This window comes from Ursus arctos, unplaced genomic scaffold (assembly GCF_023065955.2).
Source record: "Ursus arctos isolate Adak ecotype North America unplaced genomic scaffold, UrsArc2.0 scaffold_26, whole genome shotgun sequence".
NCBI classification, from domain to species: Eukaryota; Metazoa; Chordata; class Mammalia; order Carnivora; family Ursidae; genus Ursus; species Ursus arctos.
The window spans coordinates 20130301-20144737 of NW_026622941.1; the positions used below are offsets into that span (position 1 = coordinate 20130301).

General features: G+C 41.4%; 2 protein-coding genes across 2 annotated transcripts in view; one reads left to right on the forward strand and one right to left on the reverse strand.

Annotated features, from left to right (window-relative positions):
• Positions 1-743: 743 nt before the first annotated feature.
• Positions 744-8239, forward strand: SPX (spexin hormone). The gene is made up of 6 exons (XM_026501643.4): positions 744-749; positions 1158-1238; positions 1423-1480; positions 2127-2189; positions 3177-3260; positions 7654-8239. The coding sequence occupies exons 1-6, from the start codon at positions 744-746 to the stop codon at positions 7710-7712; spliced, it is 351 nt and encodes a 116-aa protein (XP_026357428.1). The 3' UTR covers positions 7713-8239.
• Positions 8240-12946: 4707 nt separating this feature from the next.
• The window catches only part of GYS2 (glycogen synthase 2), a 47159-nt gene continuing 45668 nt past the window's right edge, over positions 12947-14437 (reverse strand). The window contains exon 16 of the mRNA XM_026502298.4: positions 12947-13239. Coding sequence (XP_026358083.1) covers positions 13018-13239 — 222 coding nt within the window. The 3' untranslated portion in view covers positions 12947-13017. The remainder of the gene's footprint in view (positions 13240-14437) is intronic.

Genomic DNA, 14437 nt, shown 5'->3' on the forward strand with positions numbered 1-14437 from the left:
ACATCACCTTGCTTATTTTTATTTTATAAAGCATTTAAAACATTTTAAAATTACCTTATTTACCTTTTGACTAGTTTACAGAATTTCTCCCCTAACTAGAAGATAAGCTTGATCACAACAGAGATGGTGTCTTTTTAATGAATGGCTGTGTCCCTTGAACTAGAAGGAAATATCTGATACGCAGTAGGCATTCAATAAATGTTTGTAAAATAATTAAATGGATACAGAAGTGAAGGAGTGATGTCGAATTCCACTGAGATTCCCTAACCTTTTTATTTCTACCCAAAGGTGTCATGTTTAGTAATCAGTGAGAGCTTGATAGCTACCCAAGACAAGTTGGCTTACTTTATTCGTTTACTTTTGATTCAGCCTGGGCTTGTTAATCATTTTCTCTATTACTAATAATAAATCCTTTGTGAGACTAGTGGGAAAGGCAATAAATAAATAAATAAATAAATAAATGCTGATATATTCAGAATATCTTCTGGCTGATGTGGTCAGTATCTAAATAAATGATGTCCACTCATCAATCATTTCTTTACTTCCTGCAAATGAATCTCCCTGGAAAAATTGTCAGATCCTCTCAATCTTGAATACTGACAAGAAGTCCCTATGGACTCCCTAACTCTACTGAAGATCAGGAGGGGTTCTTGACACTAAGATTTAAAAGCCCCACTCTCAGAACAAGATTAGAAAACTGACAGGTAAAGTTAGTTATCGCAGGTTCTGAAAAGGAGCTGAACATGAAGGTAAGTAAAAGTTTTATTTACTCGAGACTTTTAAGCTGTTTATAAAAAGCTTTAGAGCTTTTTACCTATTTTTAAATCTATTTTACCTATATCTTCCTTTTTACCTATTTTACCTATTCTTTAATAAGCATTTTATATGCCTTAAAATATCAGAATCCTTTGATTTTGCTACAAAAAATCACTCATTTGGGTGAAGTAATGAAAGTAACATATTTCTAAATATTTTTTTAAAAGAGAACTCTCCTGGCTTAACCAGAAGGTAGCCTCAGGAATCCCCCCTCTCCCACATACTGAGTATTATTAAAACAGAGCACATCGAAAATTAAGAAGTTCATAAATTGTCCAGGTCTTACAGAAATAGAAGATCCTATAGGCACAGAAATTGCTTTCTTTGGTCTTTTCTTGTAGGGACTCAGAAGGCTGGTGGCAACAACCTTGGCTCTTTTTCTAGTGTTTTCTTTCTTAGGAAATTCCAGCAGTGCGCCACAGGTAATCAAACGCAAGAACTGGGGCTCCTGGATTTTCTTTCTTTTCCTTCCTTTCCCTTCCTTCCTACCTTCCTTCCTTTTGTTTCTTCTCTTTCTTCTCCCTCCCTCCCTCTCTTCCTTTCTTTTTTCTAACATAGGACTGGGCTACAATGTCTTACTGCTTTTCTCTTCTCTCTGGGTTGTAGGGTCTCTTTGAGCGAAGGAACTGGACTCCTCAATCTATGCTGTATCTGAAGGGTGCACGTATGTTCCAAATACTTTGCTCTTCCTACAGCAATAAAGGAGGATCCTTCGGGGTGCATGAATCTATGGGATAGATGTGTGGGGAAAGAATAATATCGAGTGTGTTCCCTTAAATAATCGAGGTCAGCCTGGTCGCCGTCAAAGAAAAGGGGCGGGGGGGGCGGGTTGGCAATGGAAGAGAAAGACTCTCAGATTATTAGAACCTTTCCATTCTGAACTGGAGCATTGCTGGCTCTTGCCGTACTGGAAGACTCCAGAGTAGCCCGGGAAACACCGCAAGGACCCTTGAACCGGACCACTGCTCCAAAACCCATTCGCTGCAGCGGGCAGGGCACGGGCAGGGCACGGGCAGGGCGCGGGCAGGGCGCGGGCAGGGTGCAGCAGGTGCAGGCAGCGCGCGAGCAGGACTCCGCAGGCGCGGGGACAGGGCGCGCGGCAGGGCGCGGCTAGGCGCGGGCAGTGCGCGGGCAGGACGCTTGGTCCAGCCGGAGGTTGCACGCCCAGTGCGGGAAAACTGGCAGTCCAGCCCGGACCCCGGCCGCCGCCGCCGCCCCACCCCTCCCGCCTGGGGACTCGCGGAGCGGAGCACAGGTTAACCGCGCTTGCTGAGCACCCGGCGGGCGCTGAGCCCTGCGTCTCTTTGCAGAGGGGCGTCGCTTCATCTCGGACCAGAGCCGGAAGAAGGACCTCTCCGACCGGCCGCCGCCGGGTGAGTGAGCGAGGAAGGGGAGACCGGTGCGGCGACTCACAGCAGGACCCAGCGGGCAGGGCGCGCTCCGCCCCGCGCCCCACGACAGCGGCTCCCCGCCGGGAGGGATGCAGCTCCGGGGCCGCCCTGAGAGAGAGCCAGCCAGGGCCGAGCTTAAGCTGGCAGCCGCGGCTCCTTGCACTACTGGGCGGCTGAAGCTGGCGCTGAGGCTCCCGAAACCGAACGTGATCTCGGCTGTTCGGACCGCCCTCTGGCCGCGCTCTGTGCAGAGGTCCCGGGGGAGTTATCCAGGGACAGGCCAGGCCTGGGGGTTCACCCTCCAGGAGTAAAGGAGGGGGAGCGAGAACGATGCAACTGCCACTGAAATGTACCTCCCGGTTTATGCCAAGACACTTAAACGGTTTCCTCTTAATGTTTCTGTTGTTATTAAAGCAGTGATTTACCTGGAAACTTCAAATGTACGTCCCCATTACATTACTAGAAAGGGCTATAAAGCAGTTTAAAACCAGAAATTGTTGATAGGTAGGGGCCATTAAGAATAGGGCCAGGGACTGTTAAGTGCCTTACGCGTGGCCAAGAATGTAGATTATTTCAAACAGCTTTGGACGAAATGAGAGGGGAAGTAGCCCAGGCTCCCAGCAATATCCATTACATCTGAATGTTCCTGCCCAGACATTCCATTTTAAGCTCTGAAGGGTGAAATTATTCAGGGTTCTTTACCTTAATCCACCCTCCTTTCATGAAATTCTCTGTAGTACATAGTTTAAATTCTCTTTCATACCTGTAATATACAATATAACCAAAATAAGTAACATCCGCGGGAAGTGTAACATGTTTCAATTCCTAAAAATCAGTCTTCTGTGTAAGGGGGGCGGGACTTTGCTAAGGGATCAAAAATCTATTTCATAAAGGTTTTTCTATTTATAGCATATCAGAATAAGAATATTTAAATGCTAATAGAATCTGTATATACTTTTGTTTCTCCAGAAAGACGCAGCCCAAATCCCCAACTACTAACCCTTCTGGAGGCAGCAGCTCTGCTCTTGGCTTCCTTGCAGAAACCACAAGAAGGTACAAGTATAGTGACCTCTTTCAGCTGCAGGACAGGGAAGCTTTGATTACGTTTGCAATTCTGTGTTGAATACAACAAAGTTGCCTTTATTCAGATCTTTAAGTATAATTAACAGTTGCCCTCAGCTCCAGAAACTCAGATATGTTTATTATGCAAACACTAGTACATTTCTCATTAAAGCAAGTCCCCAGGAACAAAAACATTTCCTTGATGACCCTGGGGAATTTCATATTAATTTCATAATCCAGAGCCTATTGTAACCTTATTTCACTTAGAACCAAATGACTGAACCAAATGAAATTGCTGAAAATGAAATATTTTTATTCACATATATAGCAATAATATATTGTATATTCTAATAGATATAGGCCAGTTCTGATTCTAAGCCTGTGTAATTTTCATTATACAGCTTCTCCTATACAAAGATTAGGTGTACTTTTCAAATACAGACACTCTGTCCATGTAGCATTTGAAACCACAAGTTGAACTGAGGCATCTTGGTAATAGATAAGCCAGTGCTTTGGAGTATATAACAGACATGGTTCAAATCCTGGTTCTGCTTCTTTACTAGCTGGATGACCCTGAGTCTTAGTATCATTATTGGTAAAATGGAATAATGATACCCATGTTCAGGATTGTTATGAGAGCCAATTGAAACCAAGGTACATAATTTTAATTACTATTAACAATAGAAGTCATCAAAGCATAATAAATAGACCTAGAATTTTCCCTCTCAAAAATTGTAATGATGCCATATTGTGACATGATGTAAATGTTTAAATATTTTAAAAATATACAGCAAGTGGTCTGGTGGTCAAAGCACAGGTTGCTGCTGGCCTAATGCTCTGACACTTATGCTAATGGAGAAGACATGTATATCCTCTGTGCCTAGTATTGGATGGGCCATGGAGGGAGAAGAGAGCAAAAGGTACTTTCTGGCTTCAAGCTTATGGTTTTCTTGTGAAAAAGATACTGATGAGAAGCAAATGCAAGAGAGTGGGATTGGGGGGTCCTCTGAATTCAGAGCAAGGCCGGGGCTGCTGTGGGTGGGTAGAGGGAATTATTAATACTTAATTCAGCAAATATGCACTTATGCCTGCTAGGTGCCGGCTGCTGTGGCAGGCAGAAAAGAAAGATTAAAGGGAAGCAGGAATGAGAACGACCTTTGTAGCAAAGAGATAGGGTGAGGGGCACCTGGGTGGCCCAGGCAGTTAAGTGTCTGCCTTGGGCTCAGGTCATGATCTTGGGGTCCTGGGATCGAGCCCTGGGTGGGGCTCCCTGCTGGGGGGGGGGAGTCTGCTTCTCCCTCTGCCCCTTCCCCAACTCATGTGTGCACCCACGCACTCTCTTTCTCTCAGATAAATAAATAAAATCTTAAAAAAAAGAGAGAGAGAGAGAGAGAGGTGAGCAGTCAGTGGAATAGCAGAACGCAGGAGGAGTGGTTATGTCAGAGCTAGGACGATGATTGCCTGCTACTGTTGCTACTACCTGGAGCTAATAGTTGTTGCGGGCTCACTATAATGCAGGGGGCCAGGCGTTGTTCTCAGCATGTGATATGCAATAATACATTTAACCCTCATAGTGACCCTGGGAGGTAAGCACATTGTTATCCACACTCCAGGCGAGGAAATAGAAGCACAGGAAGATTAAGTAGCTTGCCCGCTATTACACAGCAGCTACCTACTGGAACTGGGATGAAGAATGAAGGTAATTTACTCTTTGCCTGAGAATCAGTAAGATGCCCTCTGGATTGGCAGCAGAGCGATGACATGGTGAAGGAGGATGGGTCTGATCATGGCACAGAAAGTAACAATAGCTACAATATAGGAAGGTCTGCTGTGTGTCAGATATGAATGTGAATCTTTCTAGCTCAGAATACTGAACCTTCGTGAGGTGTATTTACTTTCCTCAGGGCATTCCGTTAGTAAGAAGCGATGTTGGGATTTTAACTCTGGTCCGTGTGACTCTACGGCTCTCTTCATTATGCCATGCCAGCTCTCAAATGCATTGTGTCCAGGGGGGAAGAGGGCAAGAAGGAGAAGCCAAGGAACGTGACAGGGAACCACAGGAGTGAGGAGTGAGGTGCAGTCAGTCAGTGGGAATCGATGGGGAGGCTCTACTCTGACAGACCCTAGAAGGAAGAATAAATAACATGTGGTAGCTATTCACTGAAGGGATAAAGGGGAATCCAGAGCCGGGCACATTCTTGAAGTGGAGTGTGTGAGAGTTTGAAAGGATGAGGAATGAACATTTCCGCAGGTATAGTTGAGATTCAGTTTGAGATGACAGGGACGGTCCAGCGAGTAAAAGTGTGGAAGTCAGTGGCTCTCAACTATCCATCTATGGGCTGGTTCCATCGGGGTTAACTGGAGAGCTTACTCAAAATACGGATTCCTCAGCCTCGGACCCAGAGATTCTGATTCTGTAAAAGTCAAATGAGGCCTCAGAATCTGTATCCTTGAGAAATTCCCCCAAACGATTCTGATGATTGGTCAGACTTGGGAACAACAGGACATTCAGAGCCTGGTAATAAAGGCTGAAATCACGAAAATGGAAATCTCTTCTAGGCCTCAGATATAGCAGGAGAAAGGCAGATAATAAAGGATTTGCCTTAGACAATGCCTAGAGATGAAGGGACAAGGAGGAAAGTCCTATCAGTGAAGGGACATTTCAAAGAGAAAGCAGCAATGTAAGAGGAGAACCAGAAAAGCAGCCTACCCAGACTAAAGCAGCACATGTTGCAGAATGGTTAGTGAGAGAACAGAAATCAATGGGAAGGGAAGATCATGTTGGCTACGAGGGGTGATTGAACAGCAGTTCACAAGGTTTCCGCTCAGCTCCTGCTCAGGGATGCTACTTGCTACTGCTATCCCCTTCTGAAACCTTGTTGAGAGGGAATTTGGGACAAGAAGAAAGCGAGTACTAGCCAGCATGGCTCTCAGAACTCTTGCAATGAGAAGGTGAGAAATAGCTGATAATGGGTAGAGGATGCTACAGCCAAGGTGATCTTTTCTAAATTTGATATTTGGCACACTTACTGATTGTTGAAATCAGTAGGAGGAGAGCAGTGGCGAAGATAGATTGAAAGAGAAGTTTTAGATTTGGTTGCTGGGAAGATGTGTGGAGCCAGAAAAAAAAAAAAAAAAAAGAAAAAAGGAACGGTGAGCTAGAATGGAAAGGGAGGAGCTAATTTTAAAGAGGAGAAGAAGGATTTTCATTAGCAACTTTAGGGAAGGCTCCACAAAACCAATATTGCACTATATGTTAACTAAAATTTAAATTAAAAAAAAAGAAACTTTAGGGAAGAGTGTGTGATTATAGGTCCCAATTTCAAGTCTTTTTTTAGAAAATAAATGTAATTTTTTAATCATCAAAGTTTCCAGAGTAGCTTGTTTCTGACGATGAAATAAGGAAACAGAATCTTACTAGTTTAAATTGATAGAAAAGTTTTGAATTTCCATATGATATATTCATTACTCGCCACCTTTAATATTTTCATTCTAAAGTCCCTAAGTATTATTTGGTAGGCTCTTCTTTTATATAGTGAGTTTTTATTTTAGTGACCAATGTACAAGGATGTCCTTCTTATTGAGTTTTTTTATCCTTTAAAGAGCAGCCCATCACCTGTCATATTCTAATGTGCTAGCAATTCAGGTTAAAATGTAACTCAGACATTCAAATTATATTGTAACTAACTGAAGGAATGTGGTTTTATCTGAGGATAGTCTGTGAGAAAGTTAGGAGAGGCGTTTTCCTCCGGCGACTCCCTTTCCCTACCTATGGTGGGTTTTAGCTCTTGTACCCATTGTTACAGTCCCAGGAATCTGCTATCATCTGACTCCTTAGCCCCTCTGCCCTGGAAGTGATACCTCATGCTCTAAAGTTTTCCAACACCATCCAGCTAACAAGTGTCCCTCCCTTTTGTCTCACTTCCTCCCCAGGCCTAGTCTAGCTCAGCTAATAAGAGAATATGTGCAAAAGTGTTCCCGTGTCATCTTTCCCAAGTAACATGCACTGTTAACAGGAAACATGGAGGCGGTACCTTGATGCAATTGAATGGTTCTAATGGTGGGTAGGTAAAATATGATGAGACACACTTAGAGCAAGACGTGGCCTTTTCAGATTTCTACCAAACATACCACATTATAGCTTCATTCATTCCGGAGAGTCAGATGTGAAATGTGAGTTCCCCTATGTGTCTTGACATGAGGAGGAAGATTTTTAAACCAAATCAATCAAAGCACACTTGTTTGGATTCTCAGTAGCAAAGTGCAGGAGTTAACATACTTTAGAAAACGAAATGTTTATTTCTTGAAGTTCTCTTCATCTTATCTTTTCACCTTTTAAACCACAGAGAAGTGTGTCTATTTTATGTACTTTTTTTTCTTACAGTTGGAGAAGAAAACTTTGATCAAACCAGAGTCCTAGAAGACAGTCTACTAAACTGGTGAAAACAGACCAAATTACATTCAAAAACAGTTGCATTCTTGTTGAAAACATGAACCATGTAAATAAAGCCCTTGGACCCTTTTTGCTTCCACTGCAGTATTAGGAACATGCATAACCAATTTTATTCTTTCCAGAAGCAAAGGTAATGTACGGTTCTTAGCTGGGGACAGCATGGCCTTCTTTCATTGCTTCAGGCCCTGTTTAGGTCACCTTGTGTCTTACTCCCATTCATAATTATAATGCTGGAGACTCTTTAGAGTGTGCTTTCTATTTGTTACAAGTATCCATCTTGATCTGGTGAGTCCTAGTTGTTGACTTTTTCATTCCTTTACCCCTTGCATTGTCATGCACTCAGCAGCAAATCTCCCTCTCCTTTTCTGCCCTTTTCCCATCTCCATGAGGGGTGAGGGGAGAAGCATGGCATGATGGGAAAGAGAAGAGTGTGTCCTCTTAGTAGTTCACCTTGGAGACCTAAATTGTTAAGAAAGGAAGAGGGAAGGAGGTGACTGGGAAGCAGCCCTATCATAAGAACACTTCATTGTAGTTGCTGGGGGGGGGGGGTAGGGGGACTGTGAGGCTGGTAGAAGGTTCCATAGTGGGGAGCTCCCTTTTGTGCTCTTTGGGGATCTCCCTGAATTCAGGGAGTTACTGGGAAATAAGCAATGGAGACACACTCTGCTCCTGTTTACCTTGTACAGAAGGAACAAACCAGTTTTTCAGAGATAACTCATGTTCCACAGCTAAACAGACTCAAACACTGTACTTACTCTAACTGGCTAGAGCTCTAGGCTTTATTTTACATTAAAACGTTACATAAAGGCACCCTGATGACATCATTACACGGCGATATGCCTCATCTGCTCCTTCTCAAAACTTTCAAAACTATCTGAAAAAATACACACACACACACACACATCCACAGTGAGCATATTAACCTATTTGTTTGGAATTACAGTATGATCAACATGTTCATTTTTTGGACCTAATTAGTTGAAAGTTATTATTGATAAATGTCATAAGTGGAAAGTATTGTTAATTCTTACTGTCATCAGTATGTAGCCATTATTCAGTAACTAAAGGATATCTTTATGTGAATGTATCTGTATCTGGGAATTACAATTTCACTGTGTTCTGAAGTCAAAACCCTGCTTATAAGATTTGTCTGTATCTTGTAATTGAATAATGAAACTATATTCAAGTAATTGTAACGTTGATCTCTTCCAAAAATAATATGCTAGCATTAAAAAATTATGTGGTATCATAATAGGCACCTGTCATTTATTATGATTTGACTTTAAGTGGATTTTCTAGATAGTGCATATGTCCAGTTTATTGAGATTTTACTTCTCTGACATAGAGGGGTACATACCGGCTATTTAAATATGCGTATTCCAAGACTATTTTAAAACCCCAACACATGAAATAATTCTTCCCACAACTAAATAGAACAATCTCAAGTCTTTCACACTAAAACAAGAGTTTTTAAAAACTTTCCGGGGTGCCTGGGTGGCACAGCGGTTAGGCGTCTGCCTTCGGCTCAGGGCGTGATCCCGGCGTTGTGGGATTGAGCCCCACGTCAGGCTCCTCCGCTATGAGCCTGCTTCTTCCTCTCCCACTCCCCTGCTTGTGTTCCCTCTCTCACTGGCTGTCTCTATCTCTGTCTAATAAATAAATAAAATCTTTAAATTAATTAATTAATTAATTAATTAAAACTTTCTAAGTGACCAATAACTATTAAAATAATACAGTATCATATTAGAATATTATATTGTATATAATACCAAGTATTATAGCTGCTTGAATTCCTTGAATGCTGTTCTGCCGTTAATCAGATGTGCTGATTAACATAGTAATTGCAGGGCGCCTGGGTGGCTCAGTCAATTAATCACCTGCCTTTGGCTCGGGTCATGATCCCAGGGTCCTGGGATCCAGCCCCACATCAGGCTCCCTGCTCCTCAGGAAGTCTGCTTCTTCCTCTCCCTCTGCCCCTTCCTCCCCCCACTCATTCTCTCTCTCTCTCTTTCAAAAAAAAAAAAAAAAAACTTAAACAAAAAAACCATAGTAGTGCATACAGGCCCCTGCACCCAGCTGCTATAACATTCTGTCTCTCTTGGGACATCTTTGTAATTCTCTTTATTTCTATCTTTTTCAAAATTGAAGTGAACAAAAGATGTTTACATTGTCTGGCTTGTATTTTAAAACTGGGAAATACCGCCCTCATGACACACCCAGGTAATTGACTATCACTACCTCAGGCGGGACTTGCAACCCCTTTGAGCACAGCTCCTGCTGCTCTTCCCCCCTTTGGGCAGGAATCCTTCCTCCCCTGTGGCTATCTTGGGCTTCCAGCTTGGGCTCTCAATTACTCTTTGTTTCGCTGGGTTTCCCCAGTGGATGCCTCCTCTCCCCTGACAGCACCATTACGATCCCAAGAGAAGAGAGAAAGGCAGAGGCCCTGGCCTGTTAAAATCAGCCTCCAACTGGCATTTCCCCTTTATCTGGTTACAAGAAATAAAAATCTGTATCCTATGAACCTTGAGTTACATTGTTTGCTTCAGCCTCAGGAGAAAAGGAAGTTGGGAATGTAACCTGTTGGTCCCCTCCTACTGCACTATGAATTCCTTTAGTACGAGTTTATTTCTAGTATGATCTGATCCTTATAACCAGCATGTGAAGCTGGCACTTGTATCCCCCATGTGACCTCACAGAAGTGTATCCTCACCCTTTGGACCTCCCCAAGTACCCTCGACCTGTCCCTCTCCTGAGTCTTCCTTGTGCCCCTGGGAAACTATTAGCAGAGCACTTGTAACATTTTATATTCTCATTAGTACATGGAAAACCAGCTCTGTTCACCCTAACTCTTAACAGGGAAGGCAGGGTGGGACAGTGCATAGAAAAAGTCTTCTGTCGGCTGGTCAGGCACACATTGACTATTTTCTATAGTTCCTGTACTCCAACTTATGCATACATACGTTCTTTAAAAACATCGATTTTTTGTACCTCTATTTCTCCCAATGAGACCGTTCATTTGTGCAGCTACTGTGTACAAGGCACTGTGCTAGAAACAGTCATCTACTAACGATCCTATTTGTTGCTCCTCACCCGGCTTTGTCAGCCTTGGGGAAGGACGAACAAAGGACTGGAGCAAGGGGATGGAGTCCAGCGGCAGCAGCTGTCTGAATGCAGGAGCGAGTGCAGGGTAGAAACATGCCACTCAAAGCCAGGTGAATTTCCATCTGCTCTATCGTTTGTACTCATTTCTAATCAGAGAACTATTCTTTCATTCAAAAAAAGCACTTGGATTTTAAAGTGTTATATTAAGAAGCTATTTTACTGGGGCTCCTGGCTGGCTTAATCAGAGGAGCATGCAGCCCTTGATCCCAGGGTCATGAGTTTGAGCCCCATGTTTGGTATAGAGAATACTTAAATAAATAAATAAATAAATAAATAAATAAATAAATAAATATTTATATTTCTTAAAAAGCCATTTTACTGAGGAAATGTCATGTTTTCCATAACAGTGAACCAACCAGTTACCAACCAAGGGTATCATCTGAATACACACATTGTGTATTATACTTTACTAGGAATATATTTTCATGCTTATCGTAACATTGAAACCCCTTTCTATCATGAGATCTTTCTGACACTTTAGCAAGTGAGTATTTATATTATAATACAAATCTATCTCATATTTCTGATTTCCTGTGCAGACTTTCCCAAACAGCTCCACAGATGTTTGGGTTAATTGGCATCCACGGGCATTTTTCAAGGATTAGGTTTTAGGTAATTTATTTCCCTTTTTCCTGAACCTCTAAATGAGGTGAGTTTGCAACCATCTTCCACCGTGGCCTGATTTGTGGCTTATATCCACTTTCATCTACGTTTTGTTAACAATGGGACAGGCAGTAGGAGAGATGGATTAAGATTTTCCACTAGTCTGGAACCATGTCACACATGGTCATTGTTACTCTTCCCTTGTTGCATCAACAATCCGGCACTGAGCCGGCTAAAACTTTTTCTTTTTTTAAAGATCTTACTTTGAAGTAATCTCCACACCCAACGTGAGGCTCGAACTCACAACCCCAAGATCAAGAGTCACATGCTCCACCAACTGAGCCAGCCAGACACCCCAGACTAAAAGTTTTTAAAAACCTCAGCAGACCGAGGCCAACTGATATGCCAACCAAGGTATTGGCTGTGATCTAAGTGTAGCAATACTCAAGTTGTGGAAAAAAAACAATCCAAGAGTGAAGGTGTGTTTTTTGTTTTGTTTTTTGCCTGTTTAGATTTCATTACATTTAAAACATAAATATGTTAAACCACAATCATTCAACAATGTCTCTTAGCACATCATGGGTGTGTTAGAGACACTGTCCTTATTATAATTAGGTAGACTCTATTTTTTTTTTTTTTGCTAATTTTTTAAAAGACAGCTTCAAATATAATCCTTTATAAGACACTATTTCATAGCAGGTGTTTTATACAGGTTATCTTATTTAAATGTCTAAAGAATTGTAAATAAGACATCAATGAAAGCTTAATACATTGATATTGATATTAAATTAAATAGTCATATGCTATCATTTGGATTTAACAATTTATCATTTATAGAAGATTGATCAAGTTTTCTAAAAAGCTTTCCTTTTAAAGAATAGAAAAATTGTTACAGTCAGATGGTATAGCTCAGATGGTAATATCTTCCCATCACTAAGTTGAGAAGTGACCTTGTAAACACGTGTTAATATGTATCAGGATCTGGATTTAAGATAGCTTTTTTTCTTATGGATTTTGATTGTGTGCAAAGCTAGATAGAAATTCATGGTTCTGATTCATATGAAACATGAACATAATCACTAAAGACAGAATTATGTAAAATATGTACGTAGTGTGCTTTCAGGGCTCAGATCAGGATCCTTTGCAGGGAAAATGGGAGGCTTGTTTGGTAGATATGGTAGCTGTATAACTACTGAGCACAAGATTATGGTGATAATAATTTAAAAATAAACACTAGCTAATGAAAATTCTTATTGCTTAAATTAACATTTTAAAAACATGTCTGGTCTTCCTCCTTTAATGAACATTCTTCCTCGTGCTTAAATTTACTGGGGAAAAGGAGTAGGGGAATATAACTTGGATTTTATTAGAAATTACCAAATTGCCATTCACTTAATCTCCCCTTCGTAGGCAGAGAATAAATCCCATTGTAACACTTAGAAGAAGAAAATGAAAATTGTAGCATTTTCATTTCTTTAATCATTCTTACTCTGTTCTTACTACATTAACTCTGTTCGACAAGTGTAGAATTCAGTTCTTGTATTCACCATGCAGCTTTTTCTTCCCACGAGGAACACGGCCCGGAGAAAATGGCGACTTGATATTTAACCGATCCCTTTCAGCCTCCTCTTCCTCATTGTACCGCTCATCCTCTTCTTCATCTTCCACATCACTGCTTTGAGGACTAGAGACCTGAGACCCTGAAGGGGAAGGTGGAACTGAGGAAGGCCTGGGGTATTTAAATCCTTCTGTCTGCCAAAGACAAAAATAAGTCACAAACATTATAACGACTTCTTGATTTCTCAATGATGTACACACTTTGCATGGGCATTTGATACAAAACGTAGTTGGATATTTTTTGTGGTCTGTTCAGGGGCTATTATTACCTTTGATTCCTTTTGAATCTGGTACCACCAAGCTCAAGAGAGATTCATTAAATAAATAGCTCTCTTTTCTTATGCACTGCAATGTGCCAGGTGCCCTATGTATGTACATATGTGTATATATAATCTTTTTTAATCCTTGTAACAACACCAATAAATGTGTTCTTCCCATTTATAGAAGAAAATTGAGGGTTAGGCCAGATGACTTGCCCAAGGTCATACAGCATGTAAGTGGTAGAGCAAAGATTTGTACCAGGGCTGTGATCGTTCCCTAGCCTTTAATATCAACTGTCATGTTACATTGCTGATACTGTCAGTCCCTATGTCACTTTGCAGATTTACTCAGCAAAATTATAGAACATGGGCATCCTGGACATGCCATGGACAGCCACCACTAGAAAGAATCCTGGAAGCCAGGCCACTTAGTTGACCCTGCAATTCCACCAGTTACTTTTATTTCAGTACATGAGCAAATGTCCCTAGGTTTTAGCCAAAATGCCCTTGTACCTAAGATTCACTGAGATGACTCATTTGATCAATGAGTGCGAAGTATAACTATGGGTCAGTCACCATAATGCCACCGAGGAAACAAAGAAGAAAAACTGATTCTTGCCCTTCAAGAGAGCACACGTTTGACTGGGGAGGACAACTGTATAAAATAGTTACAGCACTTGTCACTCTGCATTTCAACTACTTGTGTTCGTTATTATCATATCATACTTATACAATCACTTCAAGGTTCAAATATCTTGCCCGAAAGCAATAAAGAAAAAGAAAAAGAAAAGGAGCTGATTCATGCGCTTAGGACCTGGCTCATAGTAGGAGCTCAATATATATTAATTGAATCAGTTGAATAAATGGATGAATATAGCTGAATTATTATCAAGTTGAGGGACTGCCTCTAAACAAGTCAAGCAATTAATCCTGTTAAAATTCTGAATATGAAAGTTGGAATTTGTATTTTGAAGGGTTTTCAAAACCCTGTCACTTCTGCATGAGCAAATTTTACCTTGGGCTAACTTTGGAGATCTGTTTCTCTTGACACTTGATATAAATGGAGTATACGT

Coding starts and splice junctions, on each gene's coding strand:
- SPX (XM_026501643.4), top strand. Junction 1,239..1,422: donor ATTCCAGCAGTGCGCCACAG/GTAATCAAACGC, acceptor TCTGGGTTGTAG/GGTCTCTTTGAGCGAAGGAA. Junction 3,261..7,653: donor CTTGCAGAAACCACAAGAAG/GTACAAGTATAG, acceptor TTTTTCTTACAG/TTGGAGAAGAAAACTTTGAT.